This window comes from Chinchilla lanigera, unplaced genomic scaffold (genome assembly GCF_000276665.1).
Source record: "Chinchilla lanigera isolate Chin_1 unplaced genomic scaffold, ChiLan1.0 scaffold00041, whole genome shotgun sequence".
Lineage (NCBI taxonomy): Eukaryota > Metazoa > Chordata > Mammalia > Rodentia > Chinchillidae > Chinchilla > Chinchilla lanigera.
The window spans coordinates 18,107,806-18,135,390 of record NW_004955442.1 but is presented as its reverse complement, the minus strand read 5'-3'; the positions used below and the strand labels follow the sequence as shown (position 1 = coordinate 18,135,390).

The following is a 27,585-nucleotide window of genomic DNA, read 5'->3' as shown; positions in this document are numbered from 1 at the left end:
CCCCAGTACTACAAAAAAGAAAACCAACAATGAAACTCCAAAACAAAACACTAGCGAGAGGCCCCTTGGTGCTCAGGGTTAAGGAAGAAACCACCAGCACTTCTGGGAGAGCGGTTTCCCTGCTCCCTGAGGGAAGGGGACAGAATGCTGACTTGTCTCCCCACCAACTCAGAGTAAACCGCTGGGGAAGTTTGTGTCCCTGTGGGCATGATAACAGCAGCACACTGTTCCAGGTCACCGTCCTGCTTGGGGCGTCCCACGACCTCATCCCCCAGCTGAAGAAGAAGTATGATGTGGACACGCTGGACATGGTCTTCCTCGACCACTGGAAAGACCGCTACTTGCCAGACACCCATCTCCTAGAGGTGAGCAACACCTGCCTCGCTCCTCCTTTAGATCCTGTTTTTAGATCCATAGAGGCCCTGGGTGGAAATGGGAAAAAAGGAGTTTGGGGCAGGGGGTGTGGGCCAGGGCCAGGAAGCATGACTTGCTGGAAAAGTGGGCGCAAAGTGCTGCCATGTAGAACACCTTGATCCAAAACGCCTGGGCCATGAGGGCAGAGGGCCAAGGAGATGGAGCAGCTCTGGAGCCAGAGTTCAGACTGGGCCCCAGCTAGTGCTGGCACAGTGAAAGCAGCTGTGTCCTGGATTTTTCTCCCAGGCTTCTGCTATCCAGCCTCTCAGCCCCTCAGCCCCCTCCCAGCCCTCAGTGCCGCTGCTCACCAGGCCTCACCTTGCCAAGACTCCAGCAGTGAGTGGGAGTCATCCTCACTGAGTGGCCAGGGCTTGGGGCATTGGGCAGCCCCGAATGGACTAACACTTAATGAGTGGCCCTGGGGAGGAGCCCGTCCCTCCCTGATGGCCAATAAGGAGACACTGAGCAGCTCCTCCTTGTCTGTCTGGTGTCATCACCCACAGCTGTCCCAGGAGTTGGACACCTCCTGTGTGCAGCAAGACCCTGAATGTGACTGGCTCCGCCACGGCAGGGCAGTGCCACTGTGGCCGGGACACGGATGAGAAACCAGCACTGGCAGGGGTCTGGTGGGTGTGAAAGGACACAGAACGTCCTGGCAACAGAGAGAGGTGGGGCACAGAGGGCTTTGAGTACGTGAGGTGGGGAAACCCTGTTGTCGAGAAGGATTTTTGTTGGTCTGGTAGAATGAGAAGATGGGTGACTGCGGAGGGTGAATCAGAGGCCCCAGCACCCCCACCCATTTTGAAACAAGGTATAGTTCAGGCTGGCCTTGAACTCACCAATTAGCTCCTGCTGACCTTGAACTTTCAGTGATCCTCCTGCCTTAGCCTCTCAAGTGTAGGAATTATAGGCCCTAGGCCCACTTTGGAAGTATGAGCCCTAAGATTTTCAAGAGAGGGGGGAATCTGGGACTAGAAACTAGACCAGAGAACCTGCTTTGACCAAGGGGACAGGTATGGGGGGCAGGGGCTGGGGTAAGCAGGAAGGAGACCTGCAGGTCAGGACAGGACCGCCATGAGGAGTTCTCAGGCAGAGGGAGGCCCACCCAAGAAAGGGGATATGAACCTGGAAACTGGGTACTGAAGGCAGAGAACAGGTGGCCGACCAGACGGCTGCACTTGGAGAGAGGGCTGGTGTCACAGGAGTGGATTTCAGCAGCTTTTAGTGCATCTGATAATTACAGGGGTCTGCTTTTAGAAAAGTAGCAAATATTGCAGTTCAGTAACTAGGAAACTAATAGTTTTCACAGTGCTTGTTCAACACTGGTAATTATCTCAAAAGAAGAGACGGCAGGAATTGGAAATAGCTCTACTTTAAAAATTGGAAATGGCTGTACATTTAAAATGTGCTCTACAAAGCCGGGCGTGGTGGCACATGCCTGTAATCCCAGCACTCAGGAGGCTGAGGCAGGAGGATCGTTGGGAGTTTGAGACCAGCCTGGGCTACAAAATGAGCTCAAGGCCAGCCTGAACTACATAGTGAGACCCTGTCTCAAAAAAACAAAACAAAATAAAATGTGCTCTACAGACCCACAGCCAGGGCTCACTGCCTCCTGGCTGGTATAGGATCCAAGTCAGCCTGGCCCTGTGGAAACCCAGCCACCGACTCTATTAGTCAGCTCTGTGAGCATCAGAGGAGTAAAGGGTTGGGGGTTTAGGCACAGGTGCAAATCCAGAACTGGATGGCTACTTTGGGAGGCCGTAAGCCCGTCACGCAGGCGTCTTCGAAGGGCTGCTTGAGCATCTTCACAACACAGTGGGTGGGCAGGAGTGGACAGAAGCCTTGGTGCCTTTTTATGACCTAATACTGCCACTTCTGCCTTATTCTGTTAGCATTACCAAATCTAGCCCTTGTCCAAGGGGAGAAGAATGAGCCCCCATGTGTGAAGGGAAGAGTGTCACCAGCCTGGTGGAGAGTTCAAGACCACCTGGCCTGCAAGGCTGTGCTCCCTCCCACACCACTGTCTCTGCTGCATGACAGCCAGGGATCTGCTCAGACTCCAATGTATTTTTAGCCAGAATTCTCCAGGTGGCCCCAGTGGTTGCTCAGAAGGCCCAGGCGACCTGAGGACAAGCGGGATAGGAGCTGTCTTCTCGCCCCTCAGATGAGTTTCCTAAGGAACAGTGGGCGCCTAGACCCCCTCATAGGTGACCAACACTTTCTCCCGTGATGAAGTAATGGAACTTTAGGGTCCTTGGTCTTACTGGTAGCCACACTGTGCCTCTTCAAGCTGGCTCTCTAGTCCCTGGCTGACCCTAAGAGTTTAGGGACCCAGACACCCTCCTCATATTGTACATTTCCTGCTCCAAACCTGAGGGAGCTCCCTCTCAGGTCCTGGGAACTTGTGGCCTCCTGCTGAGGAGGTCTTTATTTTAGGTCTTTTCAGCCAACATTTTCAGCTTTTTTAAGAGAAAATAATACATCGAGATTTATAGTGATGCTTCCTATTCACATTCTGGAACATGGGACTGTCCTTTGACCTCAGAGCTTCATTTTCCACAGGGCCCCTAAGGACCCCTCAGCTTTCTCCCAGAGCTCATGGACTGGGAATGACTGCCTCCCTCAGGCAGATCACTGCGTGGCTGTTTAGAGGAGGGCACAGAGTCAAATGCCAGTGCTTTTCAGATCCCTGCTGTCCGTGATTTGAGACACCCTGGTCGCATTCTTTTATTTTCAGTGTGGGGGATGGAACTCAGGTTCTACATGCTAGGCAATCACTCTCTCACTAAGATACACCCCCAGATCACTGTTTGATTTTGCTTCTGATGTTCAAGATTACTTTCTTTAACTTTTATAATTCTGTGGGGAGGGGGGAGCACCTCTAAAGTCAGTCTAAGACAGGGACATCCCCTCTCCAGCTGCCTCTCCCCCACCAGGACACACTTCCTCTCAATGTTCCTCTACTATTTTTTCTTTTTTTTCGGTGTGATGTAAGCAGATCCACCTCCCAGCTTAGACAAGCGTCCTATGATGTCTCCCTGCTAAGAGTGGAGCCTACAGACCATTACCTGTGGTACCATGTCCAGTAATGACTCCTTCCTTCTGCACAGAGCCTGGGCCCAGAAACCCCAGTGTGTTCCCAGTGGAAATAGGGGTCTGCAAATGTAGGAGCTTGGGGCTGTCCAGAACAGACAAGGGGCATGCTTGTCAGTGGAAAGGTTGGCCCTGCTCCCTCAAACTTGCAAGTCACCCTAGGCAGGCTGGATATCCCTTAGTGACCACATTAGTGGCCCAAGCCCCCAGAACCTATCCCTTGCAGGTGCCTATATTACTAGTGCTAAGTGTCTAAGGGATACATTGGCCACACTCTGACCTCACCACCACCTCCATTCATGTAGCATTTACTGACCAACTGCTACACACCACATACTGTTTTAGTGGGCGGGGATGAATATAGGAGTGAATGGAGGCTGGGGTATAGCTCAGTAGCAGAGCACTTTCCTGGCATACACAAGGACCTGGGTTTGATCCACCACACACAAAAAGGAGTAAATGGAGGAGCAAAAGTCCCTGTCCTCTTGGAGCTGATGGTTCAGAGGTAGCACTGCCTAACACAGCCCTTTTCTGAAGTGGACGCTCTGAAGAGAAAGTAAGGGAGTTAAAGAGACCTGGACTCCTGGGCTGGACACAGGCTAGTGTGTGAAGCAGCAAGCTGGGGATAGCTCCTGTTTGGGGGTAGGTTTACCAGGCACTCTGACTGTCCCTCCTCCACCTGTCTGTCCCCTGCAGGAATGTGGCCTGTTGCGGAAGGGGACAGTACTCCTGGCTGACAATGTCATCGTCCCAGGAACACCAGACTTCCTGGCATACGTGCGTGGGAGCAGCAGCTTTGAATGTACACACTACAGCTCATACCTGGAGTACCTGAAGGTGGTGGATGGCCTAGAGAAGGCTGTCTACAAAGGCCAAGGCAGCACAGAGCAGTCTTAATTGCCCACCCTGCTCTGGGTTACCCTGCCAAGTCTGGTCTGGAAGGATGAGATGGATGTTTTGCTGCTGAGGTCATATCTGTGATCCTGGGGTCTTTCCTTACATGTGAAGCATACTTTAGGCAGGAGTCTTCCTCAGGCTGACCTTCTGTGTTGCAGTTCCAAATTGTCACACACTGGCACACTTCAAAGTGTAGGGGGATCACCATGCAAAACCACTGCAATACATCTGGATGGTATCTGCTGATAAAGACTAAATTGAGGGCTTAGTTATAACTCAGTGGTAGAACACTTGCCTAGTATGTACGAGGTATCAGCTCCAAGCCCTAGCACTGCAAAAAGTAAACAAAAAATTGGAGCCAATGACAGTGTCGCCAGCCAGCAAATGGAACTCCAATAGGGTGTGTACAACTCAGTGGTCCGCAGGCACTGACAAATCATTAGACCTGGGAAAGACTGAGCAAGCTGCAGACATCTAGAAACTGCTGGGCTCACTCAGGCCATCCTAGAGGTTTGCTGTCACCAGGTGGCAGCAGTGTCTCGGTGACAGTACCAGCCACCAACTCATCACACTTCTGACTCAAATTTTTACCTTTTTAAGACTAACTCATAACCTCTTTACTAAACTCAGCTAGCTGTAATAATCCTCCATACCAAAACATTTAAAAGACATAAAATGGAAATTAAAGATCTAAACATTTATATACAAGAGATCAACTGAGTCTTATTCTTCTCGATTGCACTACTCCCTCTTTCCTGAGGCCCTCAGTTTCAACATCAAACACGCCAAGCCCCTGGCAACTGGATGCTAATGCTATAGGCCAGGCTCAGGACTGGGTAGCACACCTAGCTGGCGGCTGCTGGGATGCATCTGGATGGTATCTGCTGATAAAGACTGAATTGAAGGCTTAGCTATAACTCAGTGGTAGAACACTTGCCTAGTATGTACGAGGTATCAGCTCCAAGCCCTAGCACTGCAAAAAGTCAACAAAAAACTGGAGCCAATGACAGTGTCGTTGGGGATCCAACCCTGCTTGGCACTGCTCCTTCTGGTTAGGCCAGGGACACATTAGATCCACCAGGATGTCTGTCTCCCTAGAAACCAGAACAGGGTAAAGCCTTCACACCCATCTCTGACCAAGAAAGGGCTGGATCAGGTGGGCTTGGGGTTATGTAGAGTACCCAGGCCCTCTGGACACACAGGTGACCTTAAGTGGAAGTACCTTCTCCTGTCCTACCCAGTCTTGTTTACCAGAAGAGAAAGGTAGGCTCAGAATGGCTGGATAGTTCCGCTGATTGCCCAGCTGGCAAATGATGAAGAGCTGGCTTGTGTTGACCTATGTCCAAAGCTCCCCCAGCTGTCACCTTGGCCCTCAGGCCTTAACTATCGAAGGAGACTGCTGGCCACCCTGAGGGTTGCCAGGGCCCTAGTAGGGGTCTAGTTCCTAGTCTAAACCAACCCTGACCAAGACTTCGCTCCTGGGCTCAGAGCCAGCTAATCACCCAGAAGCCAGCCCACTCCTCTGGGCCTAAAGAAGGGATCAGTAGCAACCCAGGGTGGGAGGGCATAAGGAAATGCACATGGGCCAGGCCCCTGCCCCTGCCCCTGCCCCTGCCGTCTGTGTCTGCCCATTCCCCACCCTTCACCCTTAGCACCAAGGGAGGGGCCAGCGGATTGTAAGTGGGGATCTGACAAGACACGAAGTTCCTTTGCTCCTTTTTTTAATTTTTAAATTTTCTTACAAAAATTTAGATGTTTACCAATACAATCTTATTTTGGTTTCATTTTAAATGCTTTTTATCAGTGTTTTTCTTCTGTTTTTAAGTCACAAACAGCAGGCACTGAACAGCAGTCTCCTGCCACCACTGGAGGTCAGTCCTGGAGGTTATTGAGGTTCTGGACAGATGCGAGGCAGCAGCCATGGTGGCCCCAGCCAGAAGTGGCTCAGTGCAGGGTCCCTCTGCTTTGGGGTCCCCCACCCACAGGACTCCAAGGGTAGAAGGGAGTAAGCAGAGCCTGACCCTGACTTTGCTGCCTCCAAAGCCTCCCTGCCCGGGCCTGCCCTTATAGAGCAGCCCCAAGCTGCCCATGGCCAGCCTGCCATGCGGAGTAGGGCTCTGGAGTTCAACTTCTTTCCGCAAGACCCCTCCCTGCCTGAATGTTCCTCCCTCAGTCCATACTGCTCCTCTGGGGTACCTTGCAAATGGGGCACACGCTCCTACTCTGCCAAAGAAAAGCCAGGCTCCCTCCCCTATCGCCTCACTGGGTCCCGCCCCAATGTTCTCACACTCACACTCACACACAGCACCATGTCAGTAAACAGCTAACTCAGGCCTAGGAGTTAGGTCAAGAGAGCAGAGGGAGAGACAGACAGGAGGGTGTGCAGAAAATCGGGCCCTGGCTCAGGACAGGAGGCTCCACCAACCCCTGCCAACAGAGGGCTCCAAGCTCCACGACAGGGTCTGCTCAGGATGGCCTTTCTCCTGGCGATCCAATCTCTTAACAAATGGCTGAGCCTGGGCCCTGCAGAGGGAGGGGAAGGTGGATGCTACAGCAAAACACAGGCAGCAGGGTCAGCAGAATGGGGCAGGGCAACATACAGACAGGACAACTGCCTCCAGAGGCCGCACTGAAGGAGATGTGGACAAATAGTTCCAGCTGCTACGGGTCAGGGGTAGGGTGGGAGGCGACCCCAAATGACTTGACACCAAGGCAAATCCTGACTCACTGGTCTCTGTGGAACCCTGTGCTAGGGGTGTTTGAAGGTCTGGGGGCCCATCCCTGATCTCACAGTGCCTACGATGGGGCTGTAAGCCCTGAGAGGACCCTCCTGCTCAGACCTCTGTCTGACCTTGCCTAGGATGAATGCTTGGGGCTGCTGTGCTTGCTGGGGAGCACACAAGGAGAGCAGAACATGCAGCCAGCAGAGATTAACAAGAAGCCCCTGCCCAGGGAAAACAGACAAACAACCAGACAAGAGAACCACCAGACAAGAAAACGTACCAGGCATGCAAGCTAGACCCAGGAGTCAACAGGCTGAGGCTTAGAGTCCCCCACGGCGTCCACCAGCCTGACCGCAGGCCTGCTGGGCCCGGGAGGAGGGGCCTTCCTGCTGGGGTCGGGCTGCAGCACACAGGTAGATAGGTAGGTAGCAGCAGGACATTAGAGGCAGAACAAAGCAAGTTAGCTGCAGCTAAAGGGCAGAGCTGGGCTAGTCCATGGGGTCAGGGCAGTGCTGGAAGGATGGGCCGACCAAGGCAGCACAAGAGAGCTGAGCTGGTGTGCCTCACACAGGCTCAGGTGGCACATGGATGCACATAGAGGCCCGTGCATGAAGCTAGGGACTGGCACAGAGCAGGTGGCAGATGCTGTCCTCATGAGTGGGCTATGGCAGGCACCTTGCCCACACACATGCACAAAGAGAAGTGTGAATACCTGCTTGCTCGGGCTCTCTGGTCCTCTGCAGAGTGTAGCGGGGCAACTCCGTTCCCTGCCCCCTTCTGCCCAATGAGCATGAACTGCAAACCCATCAGCACTCACAGGCTGGCTGATATGAGGGGCTGCTTCCTGGGCAAGGTCCCATGGCTCAGCTGCCCCACCAGTGAGTGCCCCCCCAGTGGTACCCAAGATCAAACTCAACACTGCCTGGCTACTCTTTGGGCGAACTCTGGACCCAAAGCCTCCTGGGTAACCTGCTGATGGCCACTTACTTTTAATGGTTCCTTCTCAGAGGCCTCCCCTGCAGAGTTGCTGCCCAGGGCCCTCCGCTCCCTCCGGTCCACAGTAGAGTACCCATCTGTGGTGGGGGATGTGAAAAGAGCTCTGAGGGGTGGCACTGTAAGAACAGGTGATCTCAGCCCAGACAGAGCAGACCCCTGGAATAGGTGGCTACTGTACAGTCCACACATACCGTCCTGGAGCCAGCTCTCACCACCCACTGCCTCACTCCCTGAGCACCCCTGAACCAAATCTCTTCTACAACCAACACCTCCTTGGAAAGCTTTCCCATCACATACATACGCCATACAACCACCAGACCCCTCCCAGGCCCACCCCTCCTGAACAGGAAACTAGTCTGCACATCTGCTCTCACCTGGACCAAGTGTATCCATGGGGATCACATCCCGGCTGCCTGGCTTCTCACCATCTGCAAGGCATGAGCAGGTGGCTGGTTGCAATCCGTGGATAGGTTGAGGTGGGACCAGGGCAGACAAGCCCAACAGACTGGCTTCAGTCACACCAGGTGCCCTCTGTCACTAATGTCTTTGCATTCCTTTGTCCAACCTCTGTTTGCTGGCAACCATCCTCCAGCCTGGCACCCATGCAGATGCCATGGAAATAGCAGTACCAGAAGGCAGGGAGATGGCCCCTCAACCATGGGGTCATTTCAGTAGCAGAAGGCTTGTCTCCTTTCTCCCCTTTATCCACCTTATTACCATCAGCACAGGTGTACCAGCTCCTGAGCTTAGGAAGGGACAGAATGCTGCCTCTACTCACCGAGGCTCTTGTCTACCAGCGGCAGTGTGCTGTCATCAAAGCCCCCAGGGCTCTGTGGTCCCTTGGGGCCCTTGGCGGTGGTAGCAGCTGACTGAGATACAAAACACAGATATGAGGTAAGGTCAGAGGCCTTTCCTGGGGGTCCAACCTGGCAAAGTGAGGGTGGGAAGCCAGGAAGAGCCGCACCTGGAAGCGAGCCTTGGTCCAGCCCTCCCTCTGCAGGGCGCTGCGCAGCTCCTTGTAGCTCCACACCGTCTGTAGCACGTGTGAGGCTGCCTTGGCTTCGCGCACTGACTGGCTGCGGCAGGCCAGAGGCAGGGTCAGAGACCTGCCCCACCTCGTCCTCCCCTGCCCCATCCCCGTCCCAACGCCACCCCGACCCCACCCACCTTGCTGCCACCAGCGCCACAAGCGCTGGTACACCATGGGCCTGCAGGAGTGAGCGCGCATTGTCCAGGCTGTCGGACACAATCTCGTGGATGGTGTTGAGCACAGCCACCACCGTGTCCTCCTCCAGGTGGGCCCCAGGACGTGTAGGGGCTTGTGCATTGCGCACGTTCCGCACCAGCTCAGACATGGCATAGCTTCCTGAGAGGCAGGGTCTGGTGTTAGGATACACCTGTGCCCCACCCCTTTGGAAGGCGCAGAGGTCAGGAGATAGGTACCAAGGAGGGAGCCCCTCAGAAAGTGGGTTAAGCCTCGAGGACAGGACCAGGGAGAGGCAAGCTCCTGTGGCTGGTACCAGCCCAAGCCACGTGGGAGGGGCCTGGACCCCTGCACTACTTAAGAGTGAGTAGCACTCCCTAGCTTGGCCCTTCCAGCCTTCTCACCTATGAGGTCTTTGTTGCGCCGATCCAGCGAGAGGTTGCGCAATGCGATGGCAACAGCACGCACCACCTTGTCTGTCTCAGACTGCAGCAGTTCCACCAGCACCGGCAGCCCGCGCTCTTTGCGCACTGTGGCACGGATGTATGTGGCCCACTGTGACGGTGGGGGCAGGGCGGTGGGCTGCTCTGCAGGGGTCAGGCAGCACAAAACCCTACCCCAGCAGCTTCAGCACACCTCCACCAGCTATAAGAAGTTCACCACACTGCACCCCCAAGACCTTGTGATGGAATCCCCATTCCCCCCCACCAGCCTGAGCAGGGGCTACAGGCAGCAAAACGAGGTGCTCCCCTCCGCCCAGCTCTTGCCCTCCCCGGAAGACCCGGCCCTCACCATCCAGTTGCCAGCACTGAGGTTTTGCAAAGCACCAGCGGCAGCCTCCAGGGTGTTGAAGTTCCGGCTCTCCGTAAGGAGGGACAGGTAGAGACGTACCACCTCAGGCTGATACAGCAGCTCGAAGCCTGGACACAGGGCATCCACACCATGATCATCTAGACTCTCTTCCCACTTGATCAGCCTTACCCACAGTACTCCCAGAGGCGGGGCCAAGATGGGTGTGGACCAGTACTTTTTTTTTTTTTTCCCGGTACTCACAACCTTGCACTTGCCAGGCAGGCGCTGTGCCGCTGAGCTAAATCCCCAGCCCCTGGACCAGTACTTATTACCAATGTAGTCCTCTCTTACAGCCACAAAAAGAGGAAAGCATTCCCATTTCACAGAGTAAACTGAAGCTCAGCAATAGGTTCAGGTAAGAGTACTTCCTCAACCTTGCTACCAAAGAAAAAGGACTAGCAGCCTTAGTATTCAGGAAGCCTGGGGTACAGAAGGAGGCAGCAACTGGGCCGTTCCCCTATACCAAGACCCCTCTCCAGGAGCATACACAGAAACTGTGCAACCATAAGACCGCCCCTAGCAACAGGTCCTTCTTCCTTGGCAACTGAGATGGCCTTTGCCAGTGCCTGAGATTGCAGTCACAGCTCCACCCCTAGCAACAGGGCCTGCCCTTCCAGGCAACCACTTCAGGCTCTTAACCTTTGAGGCCCAGCCTGGCTACATGGCTACCTGGAGATGGTGCCCCGCATTGGGTTCCACACATAGGGTCCCAGACGGCTTTCCGTGCCTGTCTGATCCCACTCTGGGGCTTCTGGCTGGTGCAGGACATCAGCTCTCTCTCCCCTGTCCTCCCATGCATTTCATTCCCCTATTCCTCATGCCCCATACTCCCTGCACTCTAGCCTGCTGAGCTTCCTGCTCCACACTCTCCAAGCACATTACCTTCTTAGGACATCTGTACAGGTTTGCCTGGAAGTACTCCACAGACCTCCCAGGGCTGGGCCCTTCACCCCACCTGGGGGCATCTGAGCTATTCTGATTGGCAGGGCTCGCTAGGCCCCTCCCTGGTAGTTTTCTCTCAGGCTGGGTTCTCAGTGCTCAGCACAATGCCAGTGCATATTAGGAATGCAGCAGGCAAGGGGACAGGGGAAATGAGTCACCTGCCTGTTTCTGCCTGAGAATGACCACTGAGAGTGGCACTGACTGCCTTCTCAGGATTCTTTCCTCCAACTGGCCCACTTCTCACCTGTTGAATAACTGAGCAAGAGCCCAGCCACTCCTCCCATCAACCCTGCCTGAAAAGACCTGTGGGACTGACCCTGATTCTGAGCTCTCAGGAGATGCCAAGGACTGGACAATCCACAGAAAACCCCACATGTATGGGCCTGATCCTGATGGTACAACTCTCACCACCTGGCCAGTCCTGGACCCAAGCCTGCTGGTGCTGGTGCTGGTTCTGCCCCTGCCCACTCACCTCTGGCAGCCTCAGTTCTCTTGGGCAGGTCCAGCGTGTCAAAGTTCCGGTCCATCTCACTATCCTTCTTGCCTGGAATGGAAGCGTGGCCAGAGGTGAGGTAGACTCCATAGGAAGAATGTTTGAGGGGTGGTTACGCATAGCCCTCTCCTACCCAGAGCCCAAAGAGCAACTTGGTGATCAGCCTTGGGTACCAGAAGGCCCTGGGAGTAGAACATCATTCTCAGAGTTCAGAAAGACAAACTGCCAGGACAGGGTAGTGATGCAGTGGGACCTGGGGACATCTTGGCCTTGTCCTGAGCAGCCAGGGTTCCTCTCCCATCAGTGCTGGGAGTTATAACACAGACCCTACAGGCCCTCTGTGGCTGTAAGGTCTGTAAAGTCAGAGAACCAGAAGCCCAGGCTGGGTGGCAGGTAGAAGCAGACTCAGAGTTGACAGGAACAGGACTTACTGAAGTCTCAGAGCAAGGCAAGGCTGGAACTAAGGGTCTAATATAAAGGGAAAACTCGCCTGGACAACAGCCAGCCTCTATTAGGCAGGAGAACCCCCACATCCAGGCCAAGCCAGTAAAATAGCTCTACAAAAACACTTGCATTCCTCCACAACAGAGAGCTGTCTCCAGCCACCACCCGCATCTCTGCTGAGGGTAACCCTGGAAAGTCAGCAGGGTGGGACCCTGCCCTGCCCAGCTTCATGGGACCTTTATGTACCCTTGTGTCTGAGGGTTAGAGTTTGCCTCCTGGTACCCTGGGTATGGATATACCCTGAGTCCTGCCCACTATGTTCTGCTACAGTACTGACTAGGAAGCTGAGTCTTGCAGCCACCCCACCAGCCCAGGGCTCACATTCTTGCATTTGTCCTGTCCCCAGTTGTCATGGAGATGGCCCTTTAATGGGACTGGGGGTGGGGCAGTGCCTTGAGGCTGGAAGGCATCCCAGGAGCCCACTGCACCAGCTGTCCTGCAGTTGTCATGGAAATAACTGCCTAAGTAATTAGGGACAGGCATCTCCCTGGTACCCACTGCACCTGCCAGTCCTGGACAGTAGGACAAACAGGGACTCACCTTGATGGAACCACTCCTCTGGGCAGCCGAAGGAAGCACAGGAGAGAGGAGACGAACCTGAGCAGGTGCACCCTCCCCATGCTCTTATGTTCCCACTGCATGCCCTGGGTCAAGCAGGTGGGATGTGGATCTCACCTTGAATATTCTAGGGCTGAATGCCCACCCATAGGACAGAGAAGGGGAGGCCTGCGGTCAGAGGGACAGGTGAAGGGGATGAACCACCACTGCTGTAGGGGATGAAAGTTGCTGGAACCTGCACCCTCCAGGTACCGAAGGGGATGGTGCACAGCAAGGGCCTCACCCAGATGCAGTGGGACTTCTCAAGGCCTGCAGGGCACTTCCCCAAAATTCAGGGACAGAGTCTAGGCAGTGGTGGAAAGTATCACATGGACACCAAATGGGGGCCCACCATTGCAGGGGGGAAGGCTGAGCTTGGGTCTGAACCCTGACCCATCAGCAGTGTGACCAGAGTCACACACCATTCTCAGCTCTCTGCTTCCTGACCTGCCCCTTGGGAGAGGACCAGGTATTCTCTGGTCTCTGTGACTATCTACCATAGACATGGAGAGCTTTTCACCTGGGGTGGGAGTCTAGAGGAAAGTCCCAGTATAACCCACCCACCTTTGGCCTTCTTGCCACCAAAGCAGCTGGCGTCATCCCTCCTCCGGCGCTGGGAGCCTGTTGCACTGCCTGGGGGCCCAGGCTCAGCCTCCTGGTACCTATCAGCACCAGGTACCTCCTTGTGCACATGGTAGGACAGGTTCCGCATGATGCACACGCAGTTCTCCACTGACTGTGGGGAGAGGTGACCTGGTGGAGCAGGGTCATGGGGCGTGGGGGCTGCTGACCATCCCAGGACCCCGTGCATGGAGCCAGTCCTCAGAAAAGACACCACTGCCAGGGAGCACCGAGCATGCAGAGATAGGGAGGCCTGAGCTGGAGGTTCACATGGGAGGTAACTGCCAGGGAGGGCCCCCACCCCTTGTGTTGCTCTTGCCATGTGTAGGTCCATGCCCTTCCCAGTGTGGCCAGTACGCTGTGGGTCATGTCCAGACCCACACACCCTTTCCCCTGAACCACCCCAGATGGCTCTGGACTTGGGTTTCAGTCCTATACTGCCCCTCGCTGAGAGGCTGTGCCCACCTTGTTGTCTGTGTCCTTCCTGCCCACGGCTGACTGCAGAGCATGCAGAAGGGCATCCACCAGACCCTCGCACTCACGGAGTCGTCGCCGGGCCTCAGCACCATCAGAGCTCACATTCCTGGTGGCCAAGAGCAGGCCTAGTGACCCCTGTTCCCTATGCTAAGTTCCCCAGCACCAAGGCTTGGGCTTGCCTCACGTGCACAATGGGCCCTGCTACTGCCACAGTGAGGCTACTGGGACAGAATACCACAGCCTAGACAGTGAAGGTGGAGCAGAGAGCCCAGGCCACCCCAAGCCCCGGGTGAATTGGAAAGGGATAGAGGTGGACCCAAGAGGCCTGAATCTGTGCATGGGCAATTCTGCCCACCTTCCTCCCAGTGGCAGTTCTAGGTCCCAACTCGCCCTGAAGTCAGGATCCTACAGGGTCACGGGGACACGAACTGATGGACAGGCACGACCACAGGGGTGTAGGACTCTGTCTGTGAGGTCTCTACAGGGCCTCCAAGCAGTGGGAGGGGGCAAGTAGGGGCCATAGGGTGGAGTAGAAGGTGGAGAATCTTAAGAGGCAGATTGGAGATAAGAGGTCTGCTTCCCTTCCATGGCTGTTATGGTGCCAGGGCAGGCAGGGCTGGCTTGGTCAAGCACTGCAGCAAAGGTGGGAGACCTTGGGAGGGTGCCTTTGAGGGTGAGGAAAGCCCCATCAAGTCTATTTCCCATGCACAGGACTTCTGATGTGGCTCTGAAGCTCCTAAGATTCAGGTGGCTCACTGTGCTCCATGTTATCTTGAAACCTGAGGACATGGCAGCCCTGAGGACGAGGTCAAATATGCACACTGGCTTTGGTATTCCTCCTGCATCCCTGAACAGTGGAGCACCCAGGCAGACTGGGGGAACAAGCCCAAGAGTGGCTGCTATGCAGACCTCAAGCAGCCCGATGTGTTCTTGAAGACAGTCGTCCACTCAGCATCCCGAGGCTTGGAGTCCTCATTAGGTTCCCGCTCCCAGCCCGAGTGGGGCACGATGACCTCGTGTGTCAGTGTCTGCAGGCCGTGGTCAATGATGACCATCTTCAGGGGCTCATACGATGACAGGTTCCACAATGTGCCTGTAGGGTACCACCGAGTACCACACTGATCATGGACCCTGCCCACCCCCCACACCTTCTTGTGCCCCAGCCCACACAGAAAGTTAGTACAGCTTTGTTACTGTTGTTTTGTGTATGCTGCTGAGGAGTGAACCTAGGGCCTTAGCTCCTGCGAGGCAAGTGCTCTACCCCCTAGCTAGTCCTGGCCCACACAGGCAGTTAGGAAAGTAACAAAAGATATAGGGGTTCTGGGGCCTATTCTGGCCTGGATAAAATATATAGGCAGCACCCAAGGTTGCTCCCAGTTGGGAAGGAAGGGGTAGGGTATAGAGGAGGGCATGGCAGCTACTCTTCTTCCTACCCATTCTCTGCTTCATAAATGCATGGGACCAAGGCCCCTGGGACCCCCACCTGTCCTTCAGGTTCTACAAGGCACAAGCACTACCACTGTACTGTCCTGGGGTAGAAACCAAGGAGAGAATTATAGTGATATGTGGGGAGGGGACTTTTCTGATGGGCCCAGTGCTACCCTCCCATGGAAGAAAGACCTATCATAGCATCTGGGCCTAGTGCCTGCATTCTAGCAGCAGGGACTCCTGACCGACTGACTGCTACCAGCCCCGTGGCCTCACCGCTCTCAGGCTGAGCTTTGCTGTCCTTCCTCTTTTCCTGGGGAGGAGTAGGCACAGCCAGTCTCACTCACCGGTGACTAGCTCACGGACCTCGTTGTCACGGGCAGCCCGCAGCAGGCGCACCAGGGCAGGCACACCACCACAGTCCCGGATGGCAGCCTTGTTGTCAGTGTCACGGCCATAGGAGAGGTTGCGCAGGGCCCCACAGGCCCGGCGCCGCACTTCGGCCCGAGGGTGGTCCAGCAGTGCTACAAGGAGCGGCAGCCCACGCAGCTGCCGCACACGCCGCTTCACGCCCTCGTTCTCAAAGCACAGGTGCTGTAGGTAAGCAGCTGCGTTGGCCTTCACAGGGTCCACGGGGTGCCGCAGCATGGCCAGCACCTCGGGCAGCTCAGGGTCCCGCCAGCGTGGTTCCTTGCGGGTGCTGTCCACTGACGGCGAGCGCCGCACCACCCGGTCCAGGCTGCCCAGGCTGCCCCGCTCGGGCTGGGCCAGTGGTGCTGTTGTTGCCGGGAATGGGGGCCTCTCGTCAGTCAGCTCACTGGCATCATCTGCTGTGTCCTCGTAGGTCCTGTGCAGGTGAGCAGGGCCTGTGAACACCTTTACAGCAGCCGCCACCCCTGCCCTCTGAGCTACCCATCACACTGTCCAGAATACTGTGAACCCCAGAGCAGGGATGAAAGGAGAGCATCTATGTCTCAGTCCAAAGCATAGCCTAGGCGCTAAGAGTCACATCCCAGCCCAGCAAGAACTGACTCAAAGCTGGGTTCTGGACAATGGTCATCAGGACTTACACCCCTCCCAGAATGGGGAGCTCCCTCACTCCTGCCACCAGGAGCTAAATGTGTTTCCATGTAACATCCATCCATGATGTGATGGTGGGGGGTGGAGGAGCCCAACTCCCTTCCATAAGGTCATCTGGCTGGTGCCGGATGTGAGATGAGTTGTGACCCTCCCTGTACATGACTGTTCCAGTAGGACCATTCAAGAGACAGTTAGACCGCCAGCCCTGCAAGGTACGAGATGTCCTTGGCTCTTAATAGCCTGGTGGATTAGAGTCATTAAAACCCTTCCGCAGCAAGGGAATGAAGCTAGAGGAGTTAGGTGATTTTCCCGAGTCACACAGGAATCTAGCCCCAGGTTGTGGTGGTGTTCCTATGCTGCATAAAAGAACCAAAGCCTGTGAAGAGGGACTAGGGCACTAAGTTCTGGTTACTACTGTGCATGGGGAGACTGAACCCCAGGCAGAGGCTAGGGCCTCAAGCTCAGAGTAACACCCAAAGCCTCTTATGCTCAGATCTTGACAGCTATCTGGCTATAGCAAAGCAGATGTCAGGCACTGTCACCAATGTCTCTTCCATCCAGCCTAACTCCTACCATCTCGGGGCCTGCCCTTACTGCTGTCATGGAAAAAAGCCAATGCTAATTCAAACTAATGTGTGCATGACTAACTCAGCCCCAGCGGCTTGGTACTCTGAGCTAGGGAATGGAAGGTAGACTTCCCAGAGGAGGAACAGAGTGCTCACCTGGCACGGAGGCCCCGCCCACAGTCAGGTCTCCTCCGTGTGGCTGTGCCATAGTCGGGCTCCAGCTCAGGGCCACCCTCATCATCGGCAGCCAGGCTGCGTGTGTCATCCTCCAAGCCATAGGGCTCTGCCTGGAAACGCTCAGGCAGAGAGCGGCCACTCTGTGGCCCAGGCTCAGGCCCCACAGGGTAGGCCTCCCGGCGGCCAGGCAATGTGAAACACCCATCACCAGGTCCAGGGCCAAGGGGGCCAGTGCGTGGGGCTCGCACTCCAAGCCCTCGAGACAGGCTGCCATAGTTAGGGCCATCACGAGGCTCAGGGCCATCAGGAAAGCCACCCCCACTGCTGAGGTAGGCTCTGGAAAGTGTGGCTGCCGGGCCACCACCACGCAGCAGGAAATGCCGGTCCAGGGGGCCATCGGAAAAAGGGCCAAATGGGGGGCCGCCATCCAGCAGGGGGAGTCCATCTGGGCCCAAAGGCACCTGGCGTACTGTTCTTGTGGTCACTGTCTTGACTGTCTTGGTGACCTGGTGGATAGGCAGGTGGTAGGTAGGCTGGGCAGCCCAAGAGGTCCAGCCAATGCTCTGGCAAAACCAGGGTGACCTCCATTTCTACCCAAACAACAGGCAGCCATGGAGGCTGGCCCACCACCCACGCTGCAGAGGGACAGCTGTGGCTCCCTCACTGCATGCCTGCCACCTGGGCCCTGCCATACCTTGGTCTCCGTGCGCCGGGTTGTGCCATCTTCAGATGTGACAATGGACACATGGGAGGTGGGTGTGCCAGGGTCCTCTTCAACAGTCACAGTCTCCTCGAGCACCTCGGGTGCCTCTGGCATCGTGGCTAACGACGCTTGGCTGCCTGGGCTCTGCTCCTGGGGGTTGAGGGGAAGGTGTCAGGGGCAGGACCCGCAGCTGATGCATTCCTGGAATATGGGTGCCTGAACATGGAAGGCTCTGTCTTAGCTCATGCCAGCAAGGATAACAGGATCCTCACTCCGTCCCAGTGCCTCCCTGGGCCTGGCAGATAAACATACAATGACCCTCTCTGAACTCACTGCTCAGGTTCCTCCAAGCCCAGGAGGAGCCAGCAGAAACCTGCAAGATGTCCTCCCAATGTCTACTTGCCACCAGGGCCTCCTCCCTGCCCCATCCCAGAAGCCCGCAATGGACAAATGATCAAATAGCAGTTTCAGCGCTGCTCACTGACTTCTGTGGCCACACCCAGGCTCCAGCCACTAAGGCCCGCCAGGCCCCCTTGGAGGACAGAAATACCCAGCTCCCAGGATGCACTGTGTACCCAGAGCACCAAAATATCCTTGTTCCTTCCGGCCCAGACAATCTTGGGGCATGGCGTGGGCATGGTCTGTTCCAACCTCAGACCAGAAGCCAGCACACTCTGATGGAGACCCTGAATGTCACATCAAGGACTAGCGATGATAGATTCATGGCTGCATCTACGTTGCCATCCTCCTGCAGGGGGTGGGAGGGTGATGGTGGGAACTATAGATAGGACAGCTCTGGACTGAGGCCCTCTCATTGGCTGGACTTGCCAGGGGAGAAATGGAGGCTCAAAGAGGACAGGCCAGTCCCTGCTATACTGACTGGCAGGGAGAGACCCAAGAGCCACCGTCTGTCCCTGGGCCTCTGCCCATTCAGGTCCCCCAGCCCCAGGGCCCCACCATGCCAACAGTCTAGGATCAGCATCTGCCAGGACTGGCAGGGGCTGAAACCCAAGCTGTGGTGGGTGGATGTGAGGGGGAGTACATTCCTGAGCAGCTAAGACCAGGTCAGCAGGAAGGCATGTCCCAATCTGTTGCCCGGGTCCCAGGCCCTTTCAGCATAGGTCCCCTGCCTGGGGCTCCTGAGGGCCAGCAGCTCACACTGCATCAACCTGGATCCAGAGTGCTTTCCTAGGCTTGGCAGGTGTGGCACACAAGGTCCCCGGGGCTGCCCTCACTGTCTGCTTCCTGAGATTTTCAGGACAGGGTGCTCCCTCAGGTAGGGTCTGTCCTACAGGAATGCTTGACCCTCAGTAGATCAGTGTAGGGCTCTGGGTGGAGGCTGAACCAACATGTTAGGACAGGCGCATCCCTCAGGCTCTGGTGACAGAGAAAGTAGAGACAAAGGATGTGCCCACTCCCCTGAAGCAAGACCTCAGAGAAGAAGAAATAACTTCATAGATGGGGAAACGGAGGCGTGACAGAGGGGAACTTCACAATTGCCAGGTGGGAGATTTTAGGTACTTGTCTGACAAAGGAACCTTTGCACCTACCTCACCTATCCCTTGGGGACAGGGCCTTGACAGCCACCATCCTGGTCCTAGAATGGGGTGGAATGCACTCCTGGGACTTAGCCAGGAAGAAGAGACCCTGTTCCCTGGGAAAGAGAAATATACTGAGGCCCAGAGTGGGGACAACTGGCGGGCCGCCAGGCAGGGTGGTCTGGGCCCTTTTCCAAGAGGACTAAGAAGTCAGGACAGCTCCAGCGTAGGAGTAAACAAGGGGTAAGTGACCTGCTGGGACCTGGGCTGCCCCATCTGTATTTGAAAACTGCATGTTAGGCCCCAGCTCTCTCTGTTGCATCCTAGGGGCTAATCAGTGCTCCAATATGGTGGGCCAGGCACTGAGAAGCTGCATTCCTGGCAGCAGAGTAGGCAGAGGAGCAAGACTGAGGTGATGTGTTGCCTAGGACACTCTGCCAGTGGGCCAGGAGCCCTTACTAGATTTGCATAGGTTTGCATGCATTAAATACTCAGCAAAGAGCCCCCTTCTCCGTTGCAAGGCAGTACGGCAAGAGGAAAGGGAAAAGACATTATGCTACCTCATTGCCACTCTGCAGCCCAGCTTCTTCCTCCTACCCTGGCTGTGGTAAGGGTCTGACATAGGTGCAGAGTTGGGGTGGCCCAGAAGAAGCAGGGTCCCTAGACAAAATTTTGGCAACCCTGTAACATCATCTACTAACACCCAGGCCCAAAGCTGGGCAGCGGGATCCCGAGGCCCCAAGAGTCCCTGCTAGCAAATGACCTCAGGGAGCTAAAAATGGGCAATGACTTCACCGGGGTGGGGGGGTGGGGGGTGTGAATCATCCAGTGCTCTCAGGAAAGCCTAGCTTTGTTACACATGCCATGGCACACATGCAGGTACTAGGATCTGGATACGTTCAAACACACGTATACCTGATCTCTCAGAAACACATGCATATTCACTAATATATGAGCACCCAGCTGGCACACAGGCCCACTCACACGAATGTGGGTCTCTTAACAGCACCGCAAATGTACAATGCCTACTGCTCCAAGAGGCATGCATCTGAGTACCTGCTTCTCATCTTCACCCACTGGTGAGACCTTTATCCATGCAGGTTCTTGACATGTACTGTCATGTCATGTACACTCACTCAAGCATTCACTATGGGAGTCTCTGAGCTACAGACAAATAGGTAAACTGAAGCCAGTTCAGAGAATGGCCTGGGACCATCTGATGGCTCTGGCTCTGTAACAGCTTCCTGGGGGGTTGGTGTCTGTGGGATGGTGGGCTATTAGGGCTATTAACCACCATACAATCAAAAGCAGGCAGAGGGGACTAGCTACGGTGCCTTTTTCTGGGCTCCCCATCTCACATACACCTATCTAGGCCAGCTCATTTTCAAGGACCCTGGCTGTGCAGCCCCACACTGGTACTGCCCAAAATCTGACTCTGGGCTATTTCCTCTTCACCCTGTTGGATCCTGCACACAGCATCCCAGACCCTCCCAAACACACACCCTGTGCGGACTAACACCTACTGTCACTTCTCCCTAGCCCTAGACTCATCCTTTTCCCTCTTTCAGGGTCTATGCTCAAGCTCCCCTCACTTGCCCTTGAGTCTGAAGTCCATCCAGGGCTCTTCCATCGTGGTACCAAGCCCAGGCCTGGCTTGCCTCGTAGGTTTTCCTACAACTGCTTGTGGGAGGAACCAAAGTGGCCAAGGAAACAGACTCACTCACTCACCACTACTCTTGAGCACAACCTGAGACCCTGGGCCCAGCCAGACACCTGGGGCTCCCCTTCCTCACACAGACACTGGAAGGGTACGGGTGGCTTGGCCCACTTATGCAGCCAAAGAACGTGGGAAGCAGAAAAGCAAACTTATGGGTCAAAGCTCAAAGGGCTATGTACTTCACAGATTAGCACCCACCTTGGGCAAGGCTACCTGCATATACAAGGCACAGGTTAAAGTGAAGCTGCACACTTGAAACCCACAGTTCCTAGGGCAGGCCTGCAGGATGGCTACCAGTGCACGGATAAAGGAGTGGGGGAGTGACACTTCTGATTCCCTCAACCCCAATGCGGCTGTCCTAGGTAGAGTGCAAGACAAGTCAGGCTGGCATCTCCCACCAGGCAGCAAGCCCTCGACCACCACAAAACACCTTCTCCTGTGGTGCTCACAGCCTCGGTCCAGCCCTTAGGAACCTGGAGCACATGCTCCACAGTTCCTGCCAGGGACTGCGCACCTGCCAGGGGTGGTCTCTTGCAGAGTGGCTGGAAGGCCAAAGAGCATCCTGTGCCCAGCAGGTAGGGGGAGCAAGCTTGGGAAGCAAGCGGTCACCTACCCCAGCTTACCTAAGCCCAACCACACGGGGATCGTAAGTCCTCCTCCATGGGCAGCTTCATCTTTGGGGTAGTCAGACCTAGAGGCCATAAGTGAACTGCAGAACAGGGACTTGGGGGGCCAAGTAGGCAGGTGTGAGACTTCAAGCCTACCACAAGGAGTCTTCTGAGTGGCTGTTCTGCATTAAGCCTCAAATTTCCTGCCTGTTACTGAACCCCGCCCCCTCTGAGCAGAATACAGTAGAGTACAGGGAAGTCGACAGCCCCACATTACACGGAGACCCCTCCTGCCTTCACACGTGGGCAGGGCAAGCCTCCACCTCCTCCCTTCACGTGCGCTGCCGCGGCAGACAGGGCCCATTAGAGCTCCAGAAGCTCCTCGGAAGGTCCCGGGAGTGGGAGCCCGCGAAGGAGATGGGGAGGAGAGGGGAGAGGAGGCGAGGCAGCCCCTCAAGGAGCATGAGGCCTAGCCAGTCTTCTCTCTTCAGGTTGAGCCTTGCCCTGCACAGACAGGCCGCTTGGAGAGGCCCTGGCCCCCCACCCGGGTCTCCCGCCACCTGTCCTGGGCGCTGGCCGAGGTATATCCACCCAGCTCCTTCCTGGCTTTTTCCAAGCGCGCGGGGGAGGGGGGGGCGGCTCCTCGGGGCACCCCCCGCCCCCACCGCGCCTAGGCTAAGGAGACCCGCAGCCCCGCCCCTCCTTGCACACCCCCTGGTCGGAGTGCTCACTCCCGCCACCCCGCAGGGGTCCGGCTGCCAGACCCCAGAGAGCAGACAATAGCTAGCTGCCTTGGGTCGGCGACTCCGCGGAACAAAAGCGGTCTTCCCGAGAAGGCCGGCGCCCCGCCCTGCGCCCCCTGCCCAGGACCAAGTTCCCTCCAACCTGTCTGAGTTCGGCCGGCATCGGGCCAGGGGTCGAGGGGCGCGGGCCGGCGGGGTTCGGCGGCGTCGGGACCGGGCTCCAGTGCCTCCACCGCTAGGGCTCAGCCGCCTCGCTCCCCGCGGGGGCGGACCCGGCGGTGGCCAAGGCGAGCAGCCAATCGGGCGGGGCCGCGCCCAGGCGGGGCGGGGCGGGGTCCTGCCCCCGCCAACGCTGGCAGGGGCGGGGCCCTACCCCCCAACCAAGCGCGGCCAGGCGGGGCTCAGCAGCCTGGCCTGGCCGATTCTGGTCTCCCGGGTCCCTTAGCAGGCATCAGGGTGCCTCGCTCCTCCCCCAAGCGGTGACATCTTCCAGCAGGGGAGACTTTACTCAAATCCTTCCCAGGCACAGTGTGTCCCCAGCAAATGAGCACACACGCCCTTCTGCCTGTACAGTTGGGGAAACTGAGTTTCTACAGAGTAGAGAGCAGCCTAGGAGGCCACTTTCACTGGCACAAGACACTCATCCGTTTCCCCTGGCTGATGAGACAGTAGTTATGGCACTGTCAGAACTGTAAGGTCTCTTGAGGCCTCTAGGCTTTGCCTGGCCCCCATTCCGCATGGGTTTAATGAGGGCCTGGTGAATAGCTGGTGGAGGACTGCTTCTTGTTTGGTTCTCCCCATCAAGACACAGAAGCCCAGGGCCCTCCATCCTTTGAACGGTGTCAGACTGGATGAAACTGGGGTAGGAGATAATTCTTGGGTGACCCTGGGTGAGATACTTAATCTTTCTGGTCTTGGACCCTTGCTAAAAGTCCTGAGGGCTAAGCCTGCTTCAGACCCTCTTCTACACATCTGATCTGCTGGGAAGTGGTGGCTGAGGGAGGGATTAGAGATGCCAGTAACAAAGGGCTTCTCCTACCAAGGTGTACCCACCCCACCCCCAACCCTGCAGTGGCCACACCTGGAGAGTCTGACACTATGGGGGGGTAGGGGGGCCTAGGTATAGAGGAGTTGAGGGGCAGGCTGGAGATACCTTCCTGGGTCATTCCCCACAAAGGCAACCCAATGGCTCAAGCATCATGAACAGTGAAAACAGCTCTGAGATGCACACAGCTGGGCCAGTCCTGGGAGACTCAGTGGGTCCAGCAAGAGGGGCACTGGCCTGATCCCACTTGAAGAAGTGAGCCTACCCTGAGGCCACGGCCTACTTCCATGATGTGCTGCACACAGAAGACACACAGCCAGCACGCTCAGACACTCTGGGTGCCCACTGTGTGCACTTCTGAGCCTCAGTTACACCTGGGGACAGGCATAAGTTGTCCTGACTGATGACCACCTGCATCCTCCATTCACATCAGCCCTGCATGGAGCCACCCAGGCCAGGGAGTAGAACACACTGCTCTGAGAGAATATGACTTTATAATTTTATCTCAAAGCTGGTTCTGTCTTCCCAATTTCACCAACTGCTAGTGCTCCTACTACATATTCCCTGAACTAAACTGGGCAAGCCCTAGGGGTACTCTTCTTCACTGGCTGAGGATCAGCTTTGCTCCTTCTGCATGTTTGGGGATGCTTCCTGCTAGAGAAGGAAGGCACAGCAACCAGGATCCTGGAGCAGCCCAGGGGGCACGGCAACAATCATGGGCCATGGCTCCCGCAGCCTTGATCCCTAGCTACTTACCTTGTCACTGCCCCCAAGCTCTCAGACCCTAGCTCAGACCTGTGGCTCAGACATAGGTTAATGGGTACTTCCTGCTGAGATTAATCTGGGAATCATGCTCTGCCTTGAGGCAGCTGAACCTGGCCAGCCTGGTGCCTCCTCCAGCATCCCACCAGCCTGGCCAGTCCAGCTACTACCCTGGAAACACTTACTCTCAGATCCCAGCCTGAGAAAATCAAGGGCAAGGAGGGACGGTGGCCCACGGCCATACAGGCCTCACCCCCAGAAGACCAGGGCAGCCTCGGACTGTGGGAACATCTTCCTGCTAGGGTATCAACCCTCCAGTACCCTCTGTCTTTCCACACTTCTCTGCAGGTTGGACAGCACAACTGGTTCTGGCCTGGGAGAGCTGGACTGAGGGCCTGGCACCTGAGGGCAGCCTTAGGGTCAGTGGTTCCCACTGTTCCCATGTAACCTAACTAGGCTGTTCTACTGCTCTTCTGGAGTTTAGGGCTACAAGCCTTACCCTTTGGAATATTTGGGGCCTGGGATTTGCAGAGGTAGCCTTTGCACCCACACCTACTTCCCTTGGTCCAAGGCTCCTGTGGCTGGCTGTGCTGCTTGCTTGAAACCATTAAGTACCAGATGCTGGGAAGAAAGGGCTCCCCAATGTATGTGAAGACTTCTGCAGACAGTAATTTGGTTGTAACTGTGTTCCTGTGATTCTGTGTGAGGGAACAGTATCTGCCCACTGTCAGAAGAGAACAGCTTTAGGGAGCAGTCACTTGTCCCAGGTCCTGGGAAACGGTCAAGGGCAGCTTGTTTGTGAGCTCCACATGCCCTGGCTTGGCAAAGCTACTTCACGGGGACAGCCTCAGCAGAGACCAGCAGCTTGTTCCCTTTGTCTCCAGCTACAATAGGCCAGGCCAAACCACCAGTGCATATGTGTGGGGTACGGTTCCTTGGGGCCCAGCAGGACCAGAGAAGAGTGGGGTTGTGGCAAGAGCTAGGGATTTGTGGAGTTGGGTGGAGGGGCAGGACTGACAGATTTAGGAGTGCAGGGAGCCAAGGATCCTACTGGGCAGGCCCTATAGAATCACTCTGTTAGGAGCCCAGAGGACACAGCAGGCCAAGTCAAAGCTGGATAGCGAGAAGGAGGCTCCTCTTCCACTGACTGCTGGGAGAGCTCAGCCTAGAGCAGAGCCTAGAGCTTTGCTTAGGACTTCCCCTGGGGCTGGCCCACTAGTGCATGCGACAAAGGAGAATAGGGTGGCAGGGAGACTCCAGGGTAGGGAAAACCCTCAGTGTCTCCAGGCTGTTGAAGGACCTGACCAAAGTAGATATTATCCAGCAGCCTGGGTCCTTATGGCTCACTCAGTGGGGAGTGCTGGGCTGAAAGTCAGGCACTATCCTGCCTGTTCTTCATACAGTGTCCAACATACCCAAGTGAAACTTCCATCCACTAGCTATCCCACTCCCCTTTCCTCCTCAGAAGCCCCAGCAGGTCTTACAATAAGCCACTGCATACCTAGGACCCTTTGTTTCCCTACTTGAATATTTTCACCCTCCCCAAGACACTGGGCTGTTACCTGCAAAACTAGTTGTTGCCAGGCCATTGGCAGGGACTGCCCACTGCCCATACCACCACTGCCCATGCCAGGCTGCTGGGCACGCTCCAGCTGCAGGGCAACGTGGCGCCGTTCTTGCTCCAGCGCCCGAGTCAGCCGCTCAAAGCGGGCTTCCTGCTCCTTCACTGAGGCCAGGATGCTGGCTGCCGAATGCACGTTGCAGTCCTCCATGGCCAGGGTGCCGGCCAGCTGCAGGCAAAGCAGAGCAAGCTTAGCAGGGGCAAAGCAGCAGCTGATGAGGACATCACAGGCCCCATGCCCACTCCACTCACAGATCATACGACTCACTCTCAGACCATAGCATCTAGCTCTCTGGAGGGAAGCTGCATTGATTAAATTCTAAATTAAAAGCCATTAATCTGAGGCTGGCCAGAAGCAGCCAGCTTGCTCTCTCTTTGAGGCATGGGGCTCTGGCCCAGGGTCCTCCACTTCCTGCCAGGCCCAGCAGAATTGTGGACTATAGGTGTCTCAGCACCTGCTGGGAAGGGCAAAAAGGGCTGGCCTGATGAGTGCTCACTATCTTCTAAGTCTTCTGCTGCCTACAGCACATGTTGGATCATCTCAGTCCCAGGGGACCTCCCAGCCCCATCACAGAGGTGACACTAAGATCTAGATATTTCAGCCCAGGGGACCATGTGCAGTTACATGGGAGGTATGGCAGAACTGGTGCAGCCAGCAGGCAGTGAGTAAGAAGCTGTTCCACTGCCACCAGTGCAGGGTAACTTAGGCGGGTGTGGCAGGTGTGCAGTGACCATTGCCTTGGCACTACCAGCAACACTGGCCTGGGGACAAAGAGTCTGGCCATCATGAAGCCGCTCTAGCATGGCTTCACTTGCCAGCTGACAACCAAGTCAAAGCCTAGTTGAGGTTCTGACTGGGACCACATGAAGTTCAGAGTCCCTGTATTCACAAGTGGCTCATATATGAAGCCTGAGCCAGAAGAGGACAGGGACCTAAGCAACCGAGGCCTAGCATTCAGGGAGGGTCAGGCCCAGGCCCTGGCCCAGTGCTGTCCCTGTGGGTGCCAGAGCTCCAGGACTTGGCATCTGCTGCAAGGAGCCAGCGCTTTCCCCCCACAGCTTATTCCCTGACTAGCCAGTGTGTTTGTTTTTCAGGGGCAACAATAAGCAGGCCAAGTATGCAGAGCCCAGCTGGAGGCTCACAATCATGGGTGGGTGCGGCCCTGCGGTCCCAGGGCCCAGAGATTGGTGTGTGGCTCTCTGCCCAGTGCTGCTTGAGGCTTGCTCCTGGCTGGGCCCATGCCAGCTCTCTGAGGCCAACTGCGCTGGATCCCCTGCACCAATGCACAGCCTGAGCTTAAGGGATGCCAGTGTAGGCAGAGGAGCAGTTAAGACAGAATGAATGAAACTATAGTCAGAGGCGGTGGCCACCACTGGGCTAGAGAGTGAGATGAAGATGGGGTCCTCTGGCTACCATAGCATACAGAGACAAATAGCACAGCATGGCCACTCAGGACAACTACCAGCACGTAGGCCCAGCCTGGGCATAGGCAGTAGGCCTTATGCCTGTATGGACTAAGCCTGGTATTGGTCCCCAAATGAGTATGGCTCTTCTTTTCTAGAAGAGACAGGGTCAGTGGCAGGAACCAGGTCACCTGAACCATCAGCTGAATCTTGTTTGCAGAGTTGCCCCATATCAGCTGAGATTTATAACCTAGAGGCAGAAGGGACTAGGATAGTATCCCTGGGTAGCGATGATAGGGAACCACAGGACAACTGTTGGCCTGGTGGACAAGGGGTAGCTTCCTTCCCAACTTGTGCAGAGACACAGATTCCTGCTTGAA

At 55.9% G+C, this 27,585-nt stretch overlaps 2 protein-coding genes across 13 annotated transcripts in view; one reads left to right on the top strand and one right to left on the bottom strand.

The window, feature by feature from the left end:
* Positions 1-5,109, top strand: part of Comt (catechol-O-methyltransferase) — a 21,872-nt gene extending 16,763 nt beyond the window's left edge. For both annotated transcript variants that reach the window (XM_005391754.2, XM_013517802.1), the window contains exons 5-6: positions 234-365; positions 4,204-5,109. In XM_005391754.2, coding sequence (XP_005391811.1) covers positions 234-365; positions 4,204-4,404 — 333 coding nt within the window. In that variant the 3' untranslated portion in view covers positions 4,405-5,109. The remainder of the gene's footprint in view (positions 1-233; positions 366-4,203) is intronic.
* The window catches only part of Arvcf (armadillo repeat gene deleted in velocardiofacial syndrome), a 40,549-nt gene extending 14,579 nt beyond the window's left edge, over positions 1-25,970 (bottom strand). Inside the window, exons 1-18 of one of the 11 annotated variants that reach the window (XM_013517786.1) lie at positions 25,743-25,970; positions 17,759-17,917; positions 17,044-17,570; positions 15,589-16,088; positions 14,723-14,906; positions 13,802-13,919; positions 13,280-13,468; positions 12,659-12,676; positions 11,594-11,665; positions 10,120-10,247; positions 9,732-9,940; positions 9,291-9,489; positions 9,088-9,199; positions 8,902-8,992; positions 8,498-8,551; positions 8,115-8,200; positions 7,408-7,527; positions 4,818-6,927 (exon numbers count right to left, since the gene is read on the bottom strand). In XM_013517786.1, coding sequence (XP_013373240.1) covers positions 7,420-7,527; positions 8,115-8,200; positions 8,498-8,551; positions 8,902-8,992; positions 9,088-9,199; positions 9,291-9,489; positions 9,732-9,940; positions 10,120-10,247; positions 11,594-11,665; positions 12,659-12,676; positions 13,280-13,468; positions 13,802-13,919; positions 14,723-14,906; positions 15,589-16,088; positions 17,044-17,570; positions 17,759-17,917; positions 25,743-25,952 — 2,964 coding nt within the window. In that variant the 5' untranslated portion in view covers positions 25,953-25,970 and the 3' untranslated portion in view covers positions 4,818-6,927; positions 7,408-7,419. The other 10 variants (XM_013517787.1, XM_013517791.1, XM_005391761.2 and 7 more) reach the window with 10 other exon arrangements.
* Between the last annotated feature and the right edge of the window lie 1,615 nt (positions 25,971-27,585).